This window comes from Callithrix jacchus, chromosome 15, assembly GCF_049354715.1.
Source record: "Callithrix jacchus isolate 240 chromosome 15, calJac240_pri, whole genome shotgun sequence".
In the NCBI taxonomy this organism is placed as follows: Eukaryota; Metazoa; Chordata; class Mammalia; order Primates; family Cebidae; genus Callithrix; species Callithrix jacchus.
Window position 1 is genome coordinate 34,954,409 of NC_133516.1, and position 22,283 is coordinate 34,976,691.

The 22,283-nt window shown below is 55.2% G+C and overlaps 1 protein-coding gene across 3 annotated transcripts; it reads right to left on the reverse strand.

Annotated features, from left to right (window-relative positions):
* Nucleotides 1-10,309: 10,309 nt before the first annotated feature.
* SEMA3G (semaphorin 3G) lies at nucleotides 10,310-20,801 on the reverse strand. 3 transcript variants are annotated; one of them, XM_002758417.6, is made up of 16 exons: nucleotides 20,611-20,801; nucleotides 18,887-19,047; nucleotides 18,699-18,761; nucleotides 18,326-18,445; nucleotides 17,963-18,053; nucleotides 17,720-17,836; nucleotides 17,415-17,560; nucleotides 17,084-17,198; nucleotides 16,904-16,973; nucleotides 16,515-16,659; nucleotides 16,021-16,252; nucleotides 15,836-15,927; nucleotides 15,107-15,148; nucleotides 13,886-14,114; nucleotides 13,430-13,569; nucleotides 10,310-11,431 (listed from the first exon to the last, which is right to left on the reverse strand). In XM_002758417.6, the coding sequence occupies exons 1-16, from the start codon at nucleotides 20,723-20,725 to the stop codon at nucleotides 10,961-10,963; spliced, it is 2,349 nt and encodes a 782-aa protein (XP_002758463.3). In that variant the 5' UTR covers nucleotides 20,726-20,801; the 3' UTR covers nucleotides 10,310-10,960. The 3 variants fall into 3 exon arrangements, with proteins under 3 accessions (XP_002758463.3, XP_078207245.1, XP_035131622.1); XM_078351119.1 differs by having other exon boundaries at nucleotides 18,887-19,705; XM_035275731.3 differs by lacking the exon at nucleotides 18,699-18,761.
* Nucleotides 20,802-22,283: the final 1,482 nt, after the last annotated feature.

The following is a 22,283-nucleotide window of genomic DNA, read 5'->3' on the forward strand; positions in this document are numbered from 1 at the left end:
CCATGAAGACTTACATCCAAGGTGTATATGCAATGAGTGCCTTCAGATTTGAGCAAATCTGCTTGAAATCAGATGGAGACTATCTGTGTCTTTTTATTATCAAAGTATACAGGCAAAGTAACATAGACTTTTAAAAGTCTAATAGTACTAAAAGGATTATAATGAAAAACAGTTTTGACTTACCCTTCCCTGCTTTCGTTCCTACTCTCTGAAGGCAACTACTTTCCATTTTTTTAAAGCTGTTTCTTAATTTACTAATCTTAGACATTATTGACTTTCTATTATGTTACAAAAAGATTTAGCAACTTTAGAATCTTCCTGTTTTTGGCCAGGCATGGTGGCTCATGCCTGTAATCCCAGCCCTCTGAGGGGCCGAGGCCGGCAGATCACTTAAGGTTAGGAGTTCAAGTCCAGCCTGGCCAACATGGCAAAACCCATCTCTACTAAAAACACAAAAATTAGCCCAGCACGGTGGTGGGCACCTATTATCCCAGCTACTCAGGAGGCTGAGGCAGGAGAATCACTTGAGCCCAGGAGGCAGAGGTTGCAGTAAGCTGAGATGGTGCCACTGCACTCCAGCCTGGTTGACAAAGCAAGACTCTGTCTCAAAAAAATTTAACTTAAAATACAGAATCTTCCCATTTTCAGTCACCTCAGATAATTGCATCACGATTTTTGTTAAATTAACTTTCAATGTTTATATTAATATGATGATAGAAATACTAGTTACCACAGAGCCAGGCAGTACCCTATGATCTTGCTTGGGGAGAGTAGAAATAGATGTTAAATAAAAATTTCCCAAAGCACCTGCTCCTCTTCTTCTAGTCCTTAACTTTACAGGAACAGAAACCTCAGAATTTCATTTGGCTTCCCTCTCTGCTCAGCCAGCCTCTTTCTTATCAGTTTGACTGTTTTTCAAATGTTTGCCTTCTTCTCTTTCCCATTGTCAGTGCTCAGCTCAGACATCTGTGCCTCATAGGACGGCAGCAAAAGCCTTCTATCTGCATGGTTTTCTGTATCCACTTGCTTCTCTGACACATCCACCCTTTTCCCTTCTGCCAATTACCATAACACATCTGCTAACTCTTTGCTCAGGATGGCCCTGCTGAGATTGGCATTCAAGACCTTCTTACAAATAGGGCCTTCCACAGCTGCATCTCCCAGGACACCCCACCCACAGGCATTCTGTCCTGAATACCTCAGAATGCTGGGCATCCATCCTCAGCCTGTTAAACACAACATAAGGGCTACTTCTTCAGCCCTAGGAACTCTTACTGCCTCTGTTTGTACCCCCGTTATAGCCCATGTCATTCTCCGTCTGTCCTACAGTTGTGGGTCTGTCTTTCCTGCTAGGTCGGGAACTCCTTACTAGCAGGGACCTGTCTGTCTTATTAACCTTTCTTCCCCTCATGATATCTGGTCAGGACCCCATGTTCAGAGGCAGTTTAATGTCTACAAAATCGATGGATGCTCCATACCCTGTATTCATAAGCCTGTGTTTTGCTGCCAAACACCAGATGGCACTGTTAGTATGTTGATGAAGATGATTATAAACCCTCAGACGAGGAAGGCTGGGAATGGCTTATAGAAATCACACCTGGAAGGCTGGGAATGGCTTATGGAAATCTTGCTTCTGTTTTGAGATTGCATGAGACTTACTGCTTCTCACTTGTTCTAAACGCATCTATTTGAGTTTATTTACGAAGCATGTTCCTGTTGTGGTTAGACATGAGTTTGAAAGATACTATTGACGCTTCCCCCTCACAGGTCAAATCCTCAGACAATCCTCTCTCCAGACCCAAAGCAGCCCTCTTAACCCCCCAAAAATGTCTCCCAATTACTCAATGAGAGGCACCCAGCTGCCTCACTAATTCCAACCCACTGCTGGCAAAAAATTGCTGGCTCTGCATCTCCCTTTCCTCCTCCTCTTACACTGCTATTCCTGCCCTGCCAGCCGGCTGGGCAACCTCTTCCATCTCCCTCCACCTCTGCACCTCTTTTAACAGTCCCCATCTCTACCCTCCAATAGAGCTTCTCTATTTCTTAGATAAGTTTAGCAAAACTTCCCCAGACATTTCATACCAACAAGCTGCTATACTTCTCAACTATTTACAGCAAGTCTCACCTCATATTAACTCTACTCCGCCCATGTTAGGACCCCTTACGACACAAACAACCATCCCCACTCCTGCTCCTCTATGCATTTACCATCAACAAACCACTGGAATTCCCTTGGGTAATCGTCCACCTTCTAAGTGCTCCTTTAAAAGTGAGGACATGAAGGATAGCTATGCGGTGAAACATGTGGTCTGGTTGACTTGAGAGAAAAGGAATGTTGCACAAGGATTGTGAGTGTGGAAGGGGGAATGGAGGGATGGAAGCAACATTGGAATAAACCCTCATGGATGAAGTCTGGCAAATTGAAAGTATAAATGAATGGGCCATGAGTGTTCAGAGGCAGGAAAGAAAGGTTTAAATACCCCTTACTCTTCATCTCCAAAGCCCTGACACACATGTTAATATGCCTTTAGGAGCATACTCACTTTGCCTCACGGACAACTGGCTGTCACTACTAATAACCTCAAAATAGTAACAGTCATTATTGTCTAGGTCGGCACTTTCCGTGTCTCTCACGCCATCCTTGGCCACCCTCTCCCTGTTCCTCAAACTCTCCTCCTAGCCCTTCTTCATGCTTACTAATACCCAGCCCTACAAATGATAGTGACAGACTATTTGTTGATACTACGAGCTCCCTCATACATTATGAAAATCAAACCGCCCCCATCACACAGTTAACTCATCAGTCTCTCTTTCAAACCCTAACTGCTGCCGTTCTTGCTGGATCTTTAGGAGTTTGAGTATCTGACTCCCCTTTCAAGGATTCCTCCCACCTTTTCATCCTACACTTTCAACTCTGCCTCGCCCCAGGCATCTTCTTTTTATGTGGCTCTTCCACTTATATGTGTCTACCCGCTAACTGGACAGGAACCTGTGCCTTAGTCTTCCTTATTCCTAAAATTCAATCTGCCACATGGTAGTAAACAACTGCCTGTCCCCCTACTCGTCAAAAAAGAGTCATCCAGCTAATTCCATTACTCATGGGAATAGGGCTTGCAGCCTCCACTGTGGGCCTTGGAACTGGCACAGTGGGGGTCACCACCTCTCACAACATTCCACAGTCTGGCTACTGACTTCTCTGCCAGCATTACAGCATAATACTTTGTCTGTCCTTCAGGCTCAGATTGACTCTTTAGCTGCAGTCGTCCTCCAGAACCGTTGTGGCCTCGACTTAGCGCAGAAAAGGGAGGACTCTGCAGATTTCTAAATAAGGAATGCTGTTTTTACTTAAACCAGTCAGGCCTAGTTTATAATAATATCAAAAGGCTCAAAGACAAGGTCCAGAAATTTGCTAATCAGGCAAGTAAGTATGCTGACCCCACCTGGCCATTTTCTAACTGGAAGTCATGGCTCTTTCGAATACTCACTCCCCTAATACCCATCTTCCTTCTTCTTTAATTTGGACCTTGCATTTTCCAATTAGTCTCTCAATTCCTACAAAACCATATCCATAGCCGGGCACAGTGGCTCACACCTGTAACCCCAGCACTTTGGGAGGCTGAGACAGGCAGATCACAAGGTCAAGAGATCAAGACCATCCTGGCCAACACAGTGAAACCCTATCTCTACCAAAAATAAAAAAATTAGCTGGGTATGTTGGCAGATGCCATAGTCCCAGCTACTCGGGAGGTTGAGGCAGGAGAATTGCCTGAACCCGGGAGGCAGAGGTTGCGGTGAGCCGAGATCGCGCCATTGCACTCCAGCCTGGGTAACAAGAGCGAAACTCCATCTCAAAAAAAAAACGGTATCCAGGCCATCACTAATCACTCTATAAGGCAAATGCAACTTTTAACAATCTCACAATATCACCCCCTGGCCCAGGATCTCTCAGCTGCTTAAAGCAAAACGCCTTGCCAACCCTCCCCATTCATTTGCCTGTCTTCTCCCCAGCCCTACATCACAGCCTTCACCAACAACCAGGAACAACCAGTTACACCAACCCATCACTTGTGAGATCCAGGCAGTGCCCGACTACTGTCAAAATAAAACGTAACCTGCACATATCCCTTTCCATCCAAGTCTTCTGGGACCACCCCTTACACTGGACCAAGCCTTCATCACCACCCCCCATCTTAAAGCTATTATGCTTCCAAGGACTTAACCAAACACTAAATTACAAAAATCACAAACTTTTCTTCTTTTTTAGAGTTTGAGTGCAATGGCGCGATCTCGGCTCACAACAACCTCCGCCTCCTGGGTTCAGGCAATTCTCCTACCTCAGCCTACTGAGTAGCTGGGATTACAGGCATGCACCACCATGCCCAGCTAATTTTTTGTATTTTTAGTAGAGACAGGGTTTCACCATGTTGACCAGGATGGTCTCGATATCTTGACCTCGTGATCCGCCCACCTCGGCCTCCCAAAGTGCTGGGATTACAGGCGTGAGCCACCACGCCCAGCCAAAAATCACAAACTTTTCTTTTAGGTGTCTGCACAGCCCCCGTTACATTTTTACAAAAAATGATATGGCAATTTGAAGCCACAAACTGAAGAACTGACTTATTCACAAAACAAAAAACCCTTGCCCTCACTTCTCCCTAGCAAACCTGCCCTAACCCTGGGATCCCTGAGCAATGTGACAGTATGAGGTTCAGATGGACAGGGAAAGGCCAAGGGCCCCTTCTCCTTGTTTTGGTGTAAACTGGCTTCTTGACCCTTCCCTGCACACACTTGATAAACAGGAAGGGACCCACGCTATTAGTGTCCATCCTTTTCAGAGCATCTGAGACCTGTTTGAACCATCAAAGCCATCTCCAGCCCCCAGGAGCATACTGGAGGAGACACCAACCTCACCAAAACAATTCTCCATTGTGTTCCTCCCCTTGGAAATCATGGGTTTGTAAACAGCCCCTTACATTTAGACAGGTCCTGCCCTGGCTTTGTGCTGGTGTGTTGTTTTTTCTACCCTGAACAATGTGCTTTCCAGTAGGGCCAGCGGTTCACACCATTGTCTGAGACCCTTGGACTACAGGAAACAGCACCAGATTCTTATCAGCTGGGGGCAGGAGTGGGGGCGGTACACATGAGATCATGTCCATAGAGCAAACGGCCGGTGTGGCACATCATTCCCTATGCCTTCATCTGTGAGAGCAGAGACCGCCTCACCTTCCATCAATCTGGGCTTCCTGTGTCCCTAGTCCAGTCCCCTCCATTTGGTGGTGGACACCTGGACTCTGTTCCAGACCTTTGTTGAGTCACTTTGGAATCCTATCAGCCCACAACTGTCCCCTTGCCCTGGTCATCCCTCACAGCAGTGAAACAGGCCCTGTTGGATGGATTAGGGGGTACTCTGGTCATTATCCTCTCTGGGGTAAAGAGGTCAAGACTGATCAGCTGAGTCCTCCCATCAGCCGAGTCCCTGCATGCAGGCTATTGGCTAGCTATGGGAGGCCGGGCCCAAGGACAGCCCCACATCCCCTACATGGCCTCCCTGGAGACTTTGCAGCAGCCCTGTCCTCAGTGAAGAGTGATTTTTTAAAAGGCTTCATGAGGAACCAGGAGTTTCCTTAATGGAAATCCAGCAAGGAAAGTGAAAGGCTTCATTAGAATGCAGCCTCTAAGGGAGAGGGCCCAGTAGTGGTACCCAGAGTAAAGGTGGCCAGGGGCTGGGCAGTGGGAATGGGCACAGGGTCATAGCTGCCTCGCCTTGTCTCTTGTGCACCCAAGGGATGGCTGAGTACTGAAGGAGAGCCAAGGTGGGGCCCAACAATTCCCAGGCACCCTTATCAGATTTTTTTTGGAGTTAGTCTTGCTGTGTTGCCCAGGCTGGACTGCAGTGGTGCAATCTTGGCTCACTACAACCTCTGCCTCCTGGGTTCAAGTGATTCTCGTGGCTCAGTCTCCCAAGTAGCTGGGATTACAGGTGTGTGCCACCAGCTAATTTTTGTATTTTTAGTAGATACCGGGTTTCACCATGTTGGCCAGGCTTGTCTCGAACTCCTGACCTCAGGTGATCCACCCACCTCAGCCTCCCAAAGTGTTTGGATTACAGGCGTGAGCCACTGTGCCTTGCAACCTTATCAGATATTGTGTCTGAACCTAGCCCTACCCACTGTCCTTCTCTCCGAGTTTAGAATTTAGAAGACCCTGGGGATTTGTTCTTGATGTGTATTGAACTTTCTTGTAGAACCCTCTGCAATCCAAGACTTAGGTGAGGCTAGGATGGGACCTTAAGTGGGATAGAAACTGGGCTATTTCTGAGCAGCTACTTCCTAGCTCTAAGATGTGATTGGCCAGAGATGCCTCTGTTTGCTGGATTTCCAGAAGCACACGAGCCAATTTTCTGGGGCCCACCTGGCTGGAGCTGCAGCTGGACCCCCTGCCAGCCCACAAAAAGACAGCCTGGCAGGAGGCACACCAGGTTCCTGGAGGCCACTACCTGCCCACTCCTCCAAGCAGGGGATTCTAGGGCTGTCTAGGGCCTGACCCTGAACTTAGCCAATGAAAGAGAAGCCCAAGAGTGATTTGAGAAAGCAGAAACTGCTGTTTTCCTCTCTTATTCCAACTCCTCCCTGCCCCCCACCTTCTTAGAAATGAGTCTGTTGAATGGCAGGACAGCCACAGACCGGGGTGAATGCTAGCCCTCTACAGAGGACCATGCCAGACACAGGAGGGGCCAGAAGTAGGCTGGGCATGGGGGGACAAGAGCCAGAGACAGAGCACAGTCTAGGCCCAAGGGGCAGCAGACTGGCCACTTGGCAGCCCTGTCCCAGGGTGGCAGAGTCTACTCTGGCGAGGGTCACAGGAAAGCAAGATGTGGCTATTCTATAAGGAGGCGGAGGCTTCCAGAGCCTACAGGCTGGGAAGGCAATGAATAATTAATCAGCCTCACATGTTAAGGGAGGGATTAGCCTAATCAGCATTTCCCCAAATGTGTTTTTTTCCCAAAGTGTGTTTTTCAAATGTTAGAAACATGAGATGTTTGCTTCTCCATGGGAAAAAAGAGAACCAAATGTTTTGGAAAAGCACATAGCACATAGTAGGCATACACATTAGCACGAGATCATCACGGGCTTCTCAGGACCTTCACAGGGCAAGCCAGCAGGCAGCATCCCAGCTCTGTCAGGGCCAAAGGTGCAGAACACAGGGACCACAAGATCGTGGAGGGTCCCACGCGATTATAGTTATATCTTGGAACCACTGGGCCGGTCTCATTCTCTGAGCCCCTTTCCAGCTCTAAACCTGTTTGGGAAGTCATGGAACAGAGGCCCAAAGAGCAGAGGAAGCATGAGACATAGAGGAAAGAGCTGTGACGGAAGACAGAGAGAGGGTAAAATCGCTGAGGCAGGAAATAGGGCTTGAGGTGGGAGGGGAGGTGGCGTGGACCAGGGAGAAGTCTGGTCCAGAGAAGTCTTCCAGGCCACCCTGGGGAGAGTAGGGCATGAGAGAAGAGGGGGACTCTGGAGGCCGCCATCACACACCCCTCCCAGCCCAGCACTCTGTGCCAGGTGGGTGCCCTGGTGACGCTTCTCAGTCAGAGACGATGATGCTTCCTGGGGTGGGATGACAGGGTTTCAGGTTCTGTCAGGCCTAAGTGATCACGGAGGGGAAGAAACAAAAGGATAGGTCCAGCACCAGGACTCCAGCTACAAGATGAGACTTATGACTGACCTGTTAAGACCCCCACTCTACAGCCCTGACTGAGGGGCCAATCCAAGCAAGAGGCCCAGGGAAATCTCCTGGGAAGGTGGGGTTATGTCCCTCCTATCTTCCTCCAGCACCAGTAGAGTCTGCTCTTTGGGCTGGGGTCTTGATGTCACTGGGGAGTGGGAGCCATGTTCAGAGGGACCTCCTGCAGTGTGCCCAATGGTCAGATGTTTCGGGCCTCCCCTCCTTTCCAGAAACCATGGCCCCCAGAGCACGCCCCAGTCCCCCAGCCATGAGGACTTAATATCCGCTGGTATGTGGCTTGGATGAAGGAGGAACCATGCCAAGTATCACTGTGACAAATGTCAAGTGTTGCTGTGAAAAAGGAGCAGAGCTGCCTACGTGCCCAGCTGCCCTTTGCCAGTGAATTTTATTTTTCCTTTTGGTTCGAGATCCTCCTGAAGTCCCAAGTTACAAGCCCACAGGCCAGGATGTTTCTCATGAAATGAGCAATCTCAGCTTTGTAGACAAAACCCTCTAATGCCTTCCTTCCCGTGATACCCATCTTCCTCCTTTCTAGAAAGCACCACCCAGTCTCTTTCTCCAAGTCCCTTTCCAGCTCCATAACCTGTTTGGGAACTCATGCAACAAAGGTCACTTGGGGTGACCTTCCTTCTCACGGAATGGATGGGAAGGCTCTTCATTTTCAGCTCACATGTGCGGCATCAGTCCATTTAGTACAGAAATACACAGACACACAGTAATGATACAATTATGTGATGCAAATTTTAACTTCATCCCTTTCCTTATAAATTTAGTTTTTCTCAACCAGAGCTCGGGGTCAGTCATGATAATAAAAATAACAGTAGTAATCACAAGAAATGTGCTCTGAGGACAGAGGAACCGCAAGGCCCATCTCAACATACAAATACAAAAACAGTTCGCACATACAGGCGTTTCCAGGAGTTAGTAGCGTTCAGTACCATAGGTGGGGTGGGTTGGCAGAAGCTGTTCACTTTTTCCAAGTGCAGGTGTTAGCTATTGAGGATCTTGTGCTCCTCTTCCCTTCATTTTCTGGGGTAACTTCTCAGAGAACCCTGCCTGGAGCCTGCCAAGCCGGGGTCCAGCCTAAAGGCCCCGGAGGGCTGGCTGATTCTTTCTGGCCTCCCTAGGGTAGAGGGCAGAGCTGGCTGCAGCTCTGACACCCTTTCCTGGAGCTCCGCGTTCTCTCCTTCCCTCTTTAATCCCCATCTGTCTCCCCTGCCTTCTGTTCTTCAGCCTCTATCATTTCCTCCTCTCCTCCTCTGCCTTAACCAGCTGACCGCCCAGCAGACAGCACCGCAGGCAGGAAGGCTTCTCAGGATGTTAGGTTAATCCCAGTGCTTCTGGTTCACTTACTACCAGTCAAAGGGGAGAAGTGGGGGCTATTTCAGGTTTCACTTCTCTGGAGGTGCCAGGGGTAGGGGGAAGATAAAACCCAAGGCAGTTTGGGTTTGAGTTTCAGTGGCGCAGGAAGCCTGTCTTACTTTTCATCTTTTATTTTTCCGCTCCTTTCTTTGTCTTGGTTGTTTTAATGGAGGGATTCTCAAACCCAGTGTTCTCATCTCCTTCCAGTCAGTTTTGTGCGTCATGAGTGTGTTCCCGTGCAGGCTGGGAACAACTTTTCATTGAGTCCTCCTCCTCCCCTCTGTGCTCCCAGCCCGAGAAACTGCTTATGGCAAAAACACCTCCCCTGCACGCCCAGGCAAAATGCGTCCTTGCCATCCGAGCTCACCCCCAGGAATCAGCAGGACTTAACGCTTCTTTGCTTTTTTCCTCTACCTTCATTCCCCCTTAAAAGAAAAACCGTCTTCCTAAATCCATTTAGCACAAAACAGAGATTCCAGGTCTTCCTGGTTAGCTCGGAGGAGGCATAGACTGCTAGAGCCTCCAGGATCTGGGGTGGTCAGGGCTCACGCCTCACTTTGTAAACCAGGTGGGGGATCTCACAGCCTGACTTCCCTTCCCCAGGCCTTCCCCTGCTGGGATGCCAGCCCCTCTGGAGAGGACCCCCTCCCCACTATCAGGCTGTCTATGCCCATGAGTGGGCATGAATGTCCAGAGAAATGCCGGGTCTTCCTGGTGGCCTCTGAGCTAACTGAGTCCTTGTGGACACCTGTTCCTGCCTGGGTCCCACAGCCCATCCTAAGGGTCTCCTGCCCTTTCCCCATCCCCACAGCCTCTCTCTGTGGTCTGCATCCCTGGCCCTGATTCTGAGGACTGTAGGGCTCACAGAGCCTCCACATTCGCAGGCTCCAGGGCTGGGGGTGCACTTGTATCACCCCGGGAAAAACAGATTACTCCTCCCGCCCACACACTTCCCCAGCTCCCCCGCCCTCCCTCTCGTCCACAGACAGGAGGGACAGCAATCCCCCAGAATCCACCCCTCCCCGATCATGGGCATGGACGGCCTGACAGTGGGGAGGGGGTTCTCACAGGAGGGGCACGCGTCCGGGCAATCCTGGCCTGGGGAAGGGAAGTCAGGCTGTGAGATCCCCCACCTGGTTTACAAAGTGAGGCATGAGCCCTGACCACCCCAGATCCCAGAGGCTCTAGCAGTCTATACCTCTAGATTCTCTATGCCTCTCCATGATTCTCAGACAGAGAAGAGGCGGTGGGCAATGGCAGGGAGCCACCAAGATATCACAGCACCATAGGAGGGGAGGTACATTGCTGCTCTGCCTTCCCAGCACCCCCCTGTTCCCTCCCCAAGTCGGTCAAGTAGGCTCTTCTTAAGGGGTGCTAGTGGCTTAGAGGCCACTTCCACCCTCCTCTGGTTCCCTGAGGGCCCCCTGCTGGGACACCCACTAGACCCACCCACACACCCACTCTGAGGGTCACTCAGAATAGCCATTGTTCTGTAGGCTGGGAAAGAACCACCCAACCTTCTTGACTCTGGGCACACCCAGAAATGTGCTTCGGAAGTCAGGCCATCTCTGAGAACAAATGACAGATCCCTTGGGGTTGCCAGCGGCCAGAGGGTGCCGGCTCCTGCCGGGCCTGAGAGCACAGGGAGGGACAGCAACCCGGCCTCGGCCCCTCCATCAGGCCCTAGTCTTTTCTGTAGGTGACCCAGTAGCACTGTGGGGGCAGAGACACCCATCTCTAAGAGGCAAACAGACGTCCTGACCCCCTCTGCCCTAGCTGGGTGGATGGGAGATCCTGGGGGCTGCTAGGGGCCCCCAGTCCATCCTGACCACCCGTCCTCTGCCCTCTTCTATGTGGCCTCCACCTCCCGGGGCGTTCGATTGTGCTCAGCCTGCACCCGGCTCTTCACCCTCTTGCCCAGCTCCAGCCTTGCCCAGCTCTTGCCCTTGGCCTGCTTGCCCTGGCTCCGGCTCCGGAAGGACCCCGAGCATTCCGCAGTGCCCCTGCACCACACACGCCCACAGTACTCATCCACCTGGGGCAGGCTGGTGAAGCTGGTGAGCTGCAGGATGTCCTTGTACCAGGTCTTGGGTGGGGCGGAGGCCAGGCCTCCACGGGCTGGGAGCTCTTCTGGCCTTGGCTCCGGAGGAAACAGGCTGTCTAGCTGTGAGGCTACAATCACCACCAGAGCCAGGCGGACCACAGTCTGGGAGAAGCCATGCTCCAGACTGGTGCAGGTGTAGATGCCCACATCGAAACGGCTGAGCCTGCGGAACAGCAGCCCCCGCTCCGTGTGCAAGACTCGCTCATCTGTCTTTACCTGCCAGGGGCGGGAGGGCATGAGTGGGGTGTGATGGGAATGTACCATCAGCTCCTCTGCCCCAGCTTTTCTGCCATCCTTCAGACCCAGTGCTTGGGCACTTCTTGCCCTGTTCTCCCCCTTCCCAGGAAGGAACCAGCAGCTTGGCATTCCGGGCCTCCTCTAGACCACAAGGCGGGGCCTCACCTTCCCATAGCCCAGGAAGGGGCCTTCTCAAGGATTTGACTGGCCAGTTTCTCCCCTAGTCAGAGGACACCGTTCTTGGCCTCGGAGGCCCATGGCACACATTCCCAAGGAACAGAGAGCTAAGATGTTTTAGCCCCTTAGCCCTTCTGGAGGTACCTTCTCATCTAGACTTTTCTCAAGGGAAGGGCTGTGCCCCCAGGCCCAGGACTAAGCTTTAGAACCTCCCTATGCTGCACACGCATGCACACACACACACACCACACCACACACACACACCACACACACACCCCACATACACACCCACACCCCCCACATACACACCCACACCCACACACACACCACACCCACACATACACACCACACACCGCACCACACACACACCACACACACCCACTAGACACACACCACACACCCATACCACACATACCACACCACACACCTCCCACACACACCACACACACCACCATACACATGCACCACACACACACCACACACATCACACACCACACACACCCCCACACCACACCACACACCCCCCCACACCACACACATACCACACCACACACACCCCCACACACCACACACACCACCACACACACGCACCACACACACACCACACACATCACACACCACACATCCCCCCACACACCACACACCCCCACACACACCACACACACCACACACAATCACACACACATACCACACCACACACACCACACACACACACCACACACACATACCACACACACCCACCACACTACACACACCACACACACACACCACACACATACCACACACACACCACACAAACCCCCACACACACCACACATACACCACACACACCACACAAACCCCCACACACACCACACACACACACACACACACACACACACACAGCCTTCCTGTCCTGGTCTGTGCTGCTCACTCCCCCAACAGTGTGAGCTGACAGCCCCAGTCCAAGGTGGGCTGAGCACCCATCACAGCATGGGAAGCAGAAGTGCCGCTCTGATCGCAGCCTGCCTCTGGCCTGGACCCTGTGTGGGCTTTAGTCTGCACATCTGTGTGCTGAGGCTGCATTGCTTGGGCCGTCAGCTAGTGTTGTGAAACACCATCTTGCTGCTCCCCTCCTCCCCTAGGGAATCTTCTCCGTGCCCAGCCCAGCAGCTGGCCCAAGGCTGGCCTCCCCCAGTTCCCAGGCTGGAGGTAGAGCCCCTCCTGTAATCAACCCACTCCTGCCCCTCCCCTTCCCTGCCCAGCCAATGCCATCCTCAGGCCCCAGACTTAAACCATCCATGGGGTTGACAGGCCTTTCCAGATGGGGGAGGAGAGGGCCTGAGCAAACAGCTGGACTCCAGGGAGGAAGCCTGGGGCCAGGTTTTAAGAGTGGAGGGCAAGGGCCAGTGGTTAGGGACCCTGAAGGTTCTCTTCTGTTGTGTGTGTGTAGCAAGATTCTGAAGCCTAGTCCTCGGCCCAGGGGCACCGCCCTCTCCCCTGCCTGGAACAGAAGAGAACCAAGAACCCCTGGAGAAGAGAATCCTTCCAACACGAGCCACACATGTAAACATGGAAGACTTACTGGCCAGCTCAGACCCCCTTTCCTCTCTTCCATCACCCACCTCTCAGACTCAAGGAGTTGCAGCCACATCTGGCCTGGGCGTTCCCTTCTAGCACTCTGGGAGCCTAACACACTTTTCTTAGGTTTATATTGACTGGTTCCCCATGGAACACTTCCTAGGGCTCAGGTCTTGGGGTTCAGGATGGGAGGTGACCTCAGGACATGTGGAGGCTGGAAGCAGGGGTCTCTTCACTCACCTGATCAGGCCCCTCCTCCCCCGGCCTCTGCAGGAGCCAGCGCACAGCAGCCTGTGGAAACTTGGGCAAGCACTCCAGCAAGGTGCTGTTGTGCTCCGTGCCGTAGACTGTGGTGGCTGCCGCAAGTCCCACCGTCTCCTCTGGAGAGAGGCAGAGGTTGGCTCAGCTTGGGAACTATGGGATCCAGATCCCCATGCCACCACCTGCCCCCCACAGCTCAGGCCCCCCCCCCCCCCACTATATGACAAGAACTTAGACATCCAGGGAGCCCCCAACCGGTCACTGTGTCCAAAGACCCCGCTTCCTTCCACGCACTAGCAGGAGCTACATGGATAGGGAAACTGAGGCCCATCTGTCATGACAAGACCAGTCTGAGAACACACTTCACAGAAGTGGAACCCGGGCCACAGGGGTGAGTTCCAGCCCAGCCTGTGCCTCCTCGCTGCCGCCAGTCACCTTCCTGGCTCTGGTCCAGGCACTGCAGGGCAGGGTTGCCGTGTCGGATGTCCTGGCGGCGGGATCGGCGCTTGCCAAGGTTGGGGCGGTAGTGGGTACAGGAGGCACCATCCCAGGCACAATATGGGTCCCGGGCCAGGCAGCACTCCACACAGGCAGTGCCGTAAGTCTCACACTGGTGCAGCCGCAGCTGGGCCACACCCAGCCGAGAGACCACATACAGCATTTGCTGGGGAGGGATAGAATCAGAGTGTGAGATGAGGCTGAGCTGAACCGAGATGAGCCCAGGCTTCCCCGACATGTAGCCAGACTCTCAGCCCCTCGGCTTCCTGAGACCCCTGCCACTTGCAGGAAGTCTTCATTCACAAAATAAAATATGTTTATTACCCACCTGCTGCATACCAGATTCTGTGCCAGGACACAGAAAGGACGAAGGCAAATCAAGACCTGAGATGTTTTCCCTAAGGGGCTTCGCCAGCCCTCCCTGCTGCTGACCGTTGCCCTCTATCCCAGGGGTCTTTATCCTGACTTGTCTCTGATCTCAGAGGTCCACCTTGCTTTGAGCAATTCTGACACAAAAGTTAGGATTTCCACAAAGATACACTGGGCAGATCCATTTGGGGAAGGGTGATTTGCCACTTGGCAAATATAGTATGCCTCTGAAAAGTGGCCTTGTTGGACTTAACCTCTGGATTTTGTTTTCTTGACTTTTTTTTTTTTTTGAAACAGAGTCTCACTCTGTGGCCTAGGCTGGAGTGCAGTGGCATGATCTCAGCTCACTGCAACCTCCACCTCCCGGGTTCAAGCCATTCTTCTGCCTCAGCCTTCAGAGTAGCTGGGACTACAGGCATGCACCATCATGCCCAGCTAATCTTCTGTATTTTTAGTAGACAGGGTTTCATCATGTTAGCCAGGATGGTTTCCATCTCCTGACCTCATGATCCGCCCGCCTCGGCCTCCCAAAGTGCTGGGATTACAGGCGTGAGCCAATGTGCCTGGCTGGATTTTGTTTTCAAACACACTTTTGCCTCCCTTAGGAATTGGCCTTTGTGGCTATCCCCTTATCTGGATGTGGCCCCACTTACATGGTGCCTCCAATGCCCGCTGGCCACTGTTACAGCAGCTAATCGAGCCTGCATCAGCACAGCTTTCCCCAGACTACAGGAGGCTGTGGAGCAGGGCAGAAGAGGGGCACAAGGGGAGGGTGGCAGCTGCTCTTACCCTTTTGACAGAGATCTCCATTTCAGTGATGGGTGTTGGCACCTGGGGAAAGAGTAGGGTGTCAGTGTGGGTGGGTGGGCCAAGACCTTCTCCTGCAACCCCACTTTCAGTCTCCTCCAGCCTTGGGGTGGAAACCACCTAGCTCCCAGCCTGGGTCATGCACTCCCTGGCAGCTAAAGCGACACAGTCTTTCCCAGACGGTAGGTTACAAGAAAGGCCCTGGTCCTGGCTGGCCTCCGAGCAGGAGACTTGGCTAAAAGCACAGAGCTAGAGTGTCCCTCCCTCAACCTGTTCCCCAGCAATGAGGCAGTTGTCCTAAATTACCCAGCTCAGGTCCAGGAGGCACAGCAGGCCCCCAAACACAGACGACCCCCTGCCTTAGTCTTTTGAGGGGCCAATAGAACGTTGGGGGGCCTTGCTGGTCTCAACCATCTCCTCCTTGCAACTCGAGCCCAACAGGGTTTTGCAAAAGGTTGCTCCCCTTGACCAGCCCTCCCAGCACCTGGGGCCCTTTCAGCTCACAGGCTGCAGCTCTGGGCCTGGAGTCATTCAGAAGTGGCTACAAGGCCTCTGCCACAGCAGGATTGCGGGGCATCTCTTTCTGCACCCCTCCCTAGCATCCTACCAGCTGCAAATTCAGTAACGACAGGCTTGCTCCTGTATCCCTGTAGCCAGGCTCAGACCCAGAGATGGGGCTTGGAGGGACCCTTCCATCAGCCCCTTGCTCACCTTAAACACCTGGAGCTCCTCCAGAACCACCTCCTCTGGGTTAGCTGAGGCCCCTTCCTGGAGGGCGATGACTTTGAGCACGGAGCCTGAGTCTGGGGCCAGGGTGGAGGGGTCAGCAGGACAGGAGGGGACAGCCAGGGACCCCACACCCCTCCAGTCTGGCCACCCCTGCTCAGCTGTCCTACCAGTCCCCAGGAAGATGACATCATAGGTCCCATCCTCTGCCTCCACACGGTCCACCACAATCTGACGCAGCTTCTGGGCCAGGTGGGTCTTCACGAGAACAGGGCGGCCGAGCCGAGGCCGCACAGGCCGGAACATGACGGGGTGGGCCCGGGTGAACCGCAGTACCTCATCCGGGTAGTCCCTGGTGCTGCCAAAAGACCGTCCTGGCCGCGAGGTCATCTTGCTGGGACACTGTGGGCAGCAGGGAAGGGAGTGCCTGAGACATCCTGAGAGGGCGCACACCCCCCACCGCCAGTCTGTTTCTACCCCAACCAGGGGGCACTCTCTCAATGCAGGAGGCCTCTCCTCTCCCCCCACACCCACCCCACCCCACCCAAGCCCATCCAACATCTGCTGCCATGGGGCTGCCTGGGGATGTGGGGCTGCTCCAAGGGGCCCTTCCCCGCATCTGCTCAGGCCTCGCTTCCCTGGCCTGGCCCCAGCAGTTACTCACCACGCCAGGGCGGGGGAAGGGCACCTTGCCCTCATAGGGCCTCCACTGGTATTGAGGTCCATCTTGGTGGGCAAAGGGCCCGTTGAAGACCTCCCAGATGTCTGCCATGTGGTACACACAGACGGCGAAGCCCTGGAACACGGCACTGCCGGGCACACAGGATAGTCAGGCCAGAGTGGCCATCAAGGACAAGAAGGGGACAGCCTGGCTCCACGGGCAGGACAGAGGGTGACAGTGTGTGCAGCAAGCAGAGACTCTGAAAAGCAGAGGCACCAAGGCAAAGGCAAAGGCCAGAGAGAGTCAGAGAAGTCACAGGTCACCGAGTGAGGGACAGACAGGACCCATAGCAAGGCCGAGGTGGCGGGTGCAGGAAGGCTGGGTGTGCCCACCTGATGGTACTGAACAGCGCGTACACCTCGAGGCTCTTCCCAGGCTTGGGCCACAGGAGGAACACGTCCTCTGGGGTACAGAAGGGAGCACAAGTGTCATGGCCACTGCCAATGCCCTGACTCACCAGCTCTCAGCCCTCCTCACTCCCAAGCCCCCAGCCCGCTTGGCCATGCCCTCACCCAGCTGGTCAAAGTGGGTCTCGGCCCTGCCAGGGCCGGGCACCGAGCACACCAGCCTGGCCTTCAGGAAAGTGCTCCATCTGTTCACCAGCACCCGCTGGCCCCCGACGTCATTCTGCGGGATAGGGGGCCAGAGTCAGCCTTAGGCCCTACAAGGATGGGTTCCACCATCCACTCTGCCACCCTCACCCACTGGGGCAGAGGTATGCATGTCAGCTTTGCATCCTTGCCTCAGTTTCCCTACTGCTGGCCAGGGGTGCGGGGGAGAAAGGTCTGGGAATGGGAGGGTGCAGTGGGGACTTGAACCTCACCACCCCTTCTCAGCTCTCACCATGCAGACACGGCCCACGCGGCTGACAGTGACATGGCTCGAGTCACCATCAAGCGAGGGGACAGTCTCCGTGAAGAAGAAGTACACCTTGTCATTGTCGTGGTCGGAGTTCTCAGGGATCCGGGCAGCCATCACAAACCGGGGATCTGGAAGCGTGACATGGTCACACTGGTGGAGGGGCTGCACAGGGCAGGATGGGAGCAGAACCAAGTGGCGAGGGAAATGGCAGGGGGCCCCCACTGGAGGCTGGTGTCCCAGCGGGAAAGTAGCCTCTTCTCCCCTGCCAGTTCCAGGGAAGGTCTCACCATGCAAGAGGCTCTGGTCAGGGTTGGAACTCAAGGCCGGCCGATGACCTCCACTTCGGAAGATCGTGGGCTCTTGCCCCAGGAAGTCAACGGTGAGACCCGTGTACTGCTCCCTGCCTGGGGTGGAGGTCAGGGAACAGAGCTGGGGACAAGGCCCAGGCCCAGCAGCTGGGCCCCCCCTTCCCAGTGACATAGGCCAGCTCCCACCCTCCCTGTTCCCACCCTGGCCTGGGCATCACTCACCTACGAAGGTGCTGGCGAAGGGATGGTTGGGGTCGTAAGGGCATCGCCCCCGGCCGCTTTCCACACTGCCCGGCTCTAGGTGGAGCACATGCTGTGGGGAGGGAGGGAGGGGCGTCACCTGGGAGAGAAGCACCAGCAGCCCACACACAAGCAGCAGCCCTCATGTGCATGTGGCGGGAGGGCGGGGGCAGGCGGAAGGCGTCCTCATCCAGGGCCCCTCTGATGCGGTCAGCTCCCCAACATAAAGGCGCCTTTCAGGCCCCTGCCCTCTCTGTCCCTGCCCAGGCTCAATAGGAACGTTCAAGCAGCCGGGAGGAAATGTCACTGCCTCCCAGTCCCCTGTGGGGCCCGGCCCAGGCTCACCTCCCCACGGTAACCCACTGAGATGAGGGTGCAGACGGGCCGGAAGGCTCCGGTGCCACAGGCCAGCAGGTGGGTCCGGTTGTGAGGCTGCAGTACCCGCACGAAGTTGGCGCACTCTGTCTGCGGGGAGAAGGAGGGGTGGCTGAGGGGTGAGGGGGGTGCTCAGCATCTCCTTGGGCCCCAAGGCTCAGCCGTGTCTGGCAATCAGCTCTGGGGAAGGGGGTGGGTGTGACATTCTCAGCAGACCTTCAGAGGCCCTCAGGATCTGCTCCAAAAGCCCCCAGAAGAGGCACCTAGGGCTGTGGCCACAGACTGTCCTGGAGGTCGGGTCAGGGCCTCAGGTTGGGGGACCATCCCTCACGATAGCACTCACCAGAGGATCTTTTCCACTGCGAGCACACTCCTCCCTCTGTCCTGGCTGTGGTGGCCACAGGACCTGGAACACAGCCTGGCTCACCTCAGGTCTTCCCCTGACCTCACAGGCTCAGTTTCCCCAGCTGGCCTCCCACTTGGAGGTGCCCAGCTCTCAAACAGACCCTCTTCCCTGCCAGTCCAGCTCACCTCCCGGGGGTCTGGCCACGCCTGGTTCAGCCGCAGAGAGTAGACAGCGTCCAGGCCCCCCAGAAAGAGGCGTTCCCGGTACTCATCTAGGTACATGGCCTGGAGATTCACGGAGCCCCGGGGGCCCAGAAAAACGGCAGAGCGGTTGGTGGAAAGGAGGTCTAGGAGGGAGTACCGGGAGCGGATCAGGGCCACAGCTCAGCTGAGCTCCTCAGCCAAGGAGGGGAGGCAGGGGCCCCGCTGAGCATCCCCCCCCCCACTGCCCCCCACCACATACACTCACATCTCACATCTGGAAAATGTTTCCATCCACGGGTGCTAGAAGGCTCCTGGAGGCAGGTGGGACAGGAGGCTTGGAGCCTCCCACCCAGCCCAGCCTAGGCTGGGGTAGGTCCCCTGCCTTCTTCCCTCCATTCCTTAGCCCTTCATCGTGCAGATAACATCTTCCCACTATCCCATCTGTGCCCTGCCCAGTCCCCAGGGACTCAGGGAAGATGGCGCCAACCAGCAGAAACTAGAGCCAAGTGCTGGAAGAGCCCAGAGGAAGGGCGGGAGTCTGCAGGCCTGACTCAGCTGGAGGGTGGGCCAGCAGGGGAAACTGTTCCCAGCATAGGGGACCCCTGGCAACGGCCTGCGTGCAGGGGAGGGCAGGTATGGCAGGAAGGGCTCCCACCTCCAGTCCAGGGATGTGGCCGAAGAGGAATTTCTCCCCATAGATGCTGGCCATCCCGGCCCGGAGGTGAGAGTAGGAGCTGTCTGGGGACCTTGGTCCCAGTAGTTGAGGATCTTGAGGTAGGTCCTCCAGGCTTGGCTGGGGAGCTAGAGGTAATGGGGGCAGTAGGATGTGGTAGGAAGGGGGCGCTGGTCACCCTCAGGAAGGCCCAAAGTGTCCTATGCCCTTCTGACAGAAGCACCTCTGCCCAACACCCATTCCACCCCCAAAACTCATCAACAGCCTCTTCCAGGAAACTCTCCTTGGTTGACAGTACCTCAGGAACTTTCCCTATTTGGGGCTTCTAGTAATCTGACCTCTCGCCAAACCCACAGCTCCCAGGACAAGACCACATTCCCCTCAGACTCTCCAGGCATCTTCCCTCTCAGATGGGGCTTCCCAGGGGAAGGTGATCACCTCTCTGGTTTCCCCAGGAAGGATCTGCCAAGAGCCTGTCTCAGGGGCCTTCCCCTGAGCCCGTTCTCAGAGGCCTGAGCCAGCTCACACACCTAGGGTGGAACACAGGAGCTCCCAGGCTGAGATGGGCAGAGGGGAGTGAAACTCCCCCTGGGATCTGAGGCATTTCTAGGGTGCAGAAAGGAAAGCCCACTCTGGGAAGTGAGCCGCAAGGGGGGTCCTCCCCTTCTCTGTGGCCCTGGGACCAAGGGATAGGGTGCTGCCCACTCACCGTCCTATTGGCCGCCCTGGGCAAAAAGTGCCAGCTGAGCCCAGACAGATCATGCAGCCCCACCCTGTCCGTCCCTCTCCCCTGCCCCATCCCTCCCTCTGTCCCCTCCCCATCTTTATTGAGCTCTCTCAGGGTATCCATCTGTCCCTTTCTCAGCAGTCCCCCTCAGGTCCCTCCTACCACCACCCCGGTCCTGTCTCTGAGGACCTGCCTCTCTCCCACTCCCTGAAAGCTGCACAGGGAGAGGCTGCCTCCCCTGCAGCTGGCCAGGTGCCAAAGAGCCCAGGGCACACACACACAAACGGGGCGCACAGAGACCAGTACCTTCGTAGGAGAGCCGCAGGCGGGGCATGCTGAGGCCAAGGCTGGGGCCAGAGTTACCCCCATGGGGCAGGAGACCCCCCAGCAGCCAGCAGAAGGCCCAGGCCGAGGGGGCCATGCTGGAGAACTGAGGGCACCGCTGCCGCCTGCCTGCAGAGCCGCCCTCTGGTCCCACTGGCTGCCGGTTGTAGTTTGCTCGGCTGCCACCAGGCCACCACTTATAAGGCACTGGCTCCACCCAGTCCTGGGCGGGAAGAGGGGCGGGGGACAGAAGGAGGTGGGGGGGTGAGTTTGAGGCCTGGTTTATTGCCCAAAGATAATGGACAAAAGTGGGAGGGAGGGTGTCTGGTCCCTGCCCTCTATGTGCTGGGGCCCAGGGCATGACCTCTCTTGCCCACCACCACCCTCCCCATCCCCTCCTCTCCCCCAGCGGCCCTGAGGGCAGACCCCCCTGACACTCATTCTGGAGCCCTGATTTTATCCCAGCAAGGAGCAGTGAGTGTGTGGCCGAGGTGGATGAAGGAGAAGAGGCAGAAGGAGAAGAGAGGAAGCTCAGCCAGGTGGGGGCCGCTTCTCCTTCCATCTCGCTGGCCCGGCGCATGCCTTTTGTCATACTGGCCAGTTCCCCATTGGGAAGGCCTTCCCAGCTGAGGCATGGGCAGTGTGCACAGAGAGATGTCCACACTGCAGGTCCTCCGGCTCCAGCAAAGTGACAAGGTGGGAGAGAGCCTGGAAGGGAGGTTCAGGGATCAGAGGTCAAGGTTGATGGGCTGAGTCAGGGCCTAGCCAGGCTCTGCCTTGTTCTCTGCCCCTCCAATGCCCACAGCAGAGACCCCTCCAAACTGGCCCTGCCCCAATTCCAGGATGTTCTATCCCCCTGAAGCCTCAGCCAGACTCCCCAGCTCCCCTGGCTAGGGGTGGGGGGGTCATTCCCAGCCCAAGGGGCTCCATGTCCTAGGTAGGTGTTTGAGGCCTGGCCACACTTCATAGAGGTGGCAAGAGAGAAGACTGCCCAGCCTCTTCCACCCAGGCCTGCCCCCATCTGGCTTCCAGGCACTCTAGCCTCTCCCCACATCTACAGGCCCCATCTCAGCTCACCAGGCTTGCTTTAGGGTAGGGGACAGGGGCATCAGGGGACCCTACGCCTAGGGAAGCTCCCATTGCCCTGCCTCCCTCAGGCTTTCAGTCCTTCCAGAGACTCAGGGTCCAGAGCTTCACCAGGTCAGTGGTGGGTTCTTCCCAGAGACCCCACGTGTCATTGGCCCTACAGACACCTATGATCTCTCAGAGCTCACTCCCCCTGCCCTGAATGCTGACTAAGGGGCAGGGGGCACAGAAGGCCACAGAGAAGGCCAAAGGGGAAATGAGACTGAGAGCCTGAACATAGAGTGAGTGCTGGGACTCCCCATGCTCCCACCTCACCCCATCTGAAAACCCTACTCTCAGAACCTGAGTTCTGGGCACTAAGGAGATTTCAACCTTGAGCTGGAGTTTGAGTTCCCAAGAAGAGTCCTGCAGGTCGGCCCTCCTGCGTGGAATGACCTGGGCCCTCAATGGTGGTTCAGAAACTTGGAGGGCACCCAGAGAGGGAAGGGCCCGGCTCACACCACAGAGCAGGCTGAGAATAGGTCCAGCTCAGTCCTGCCCTCCTGGGACGCGCCTTTGCTTCTGGAGCT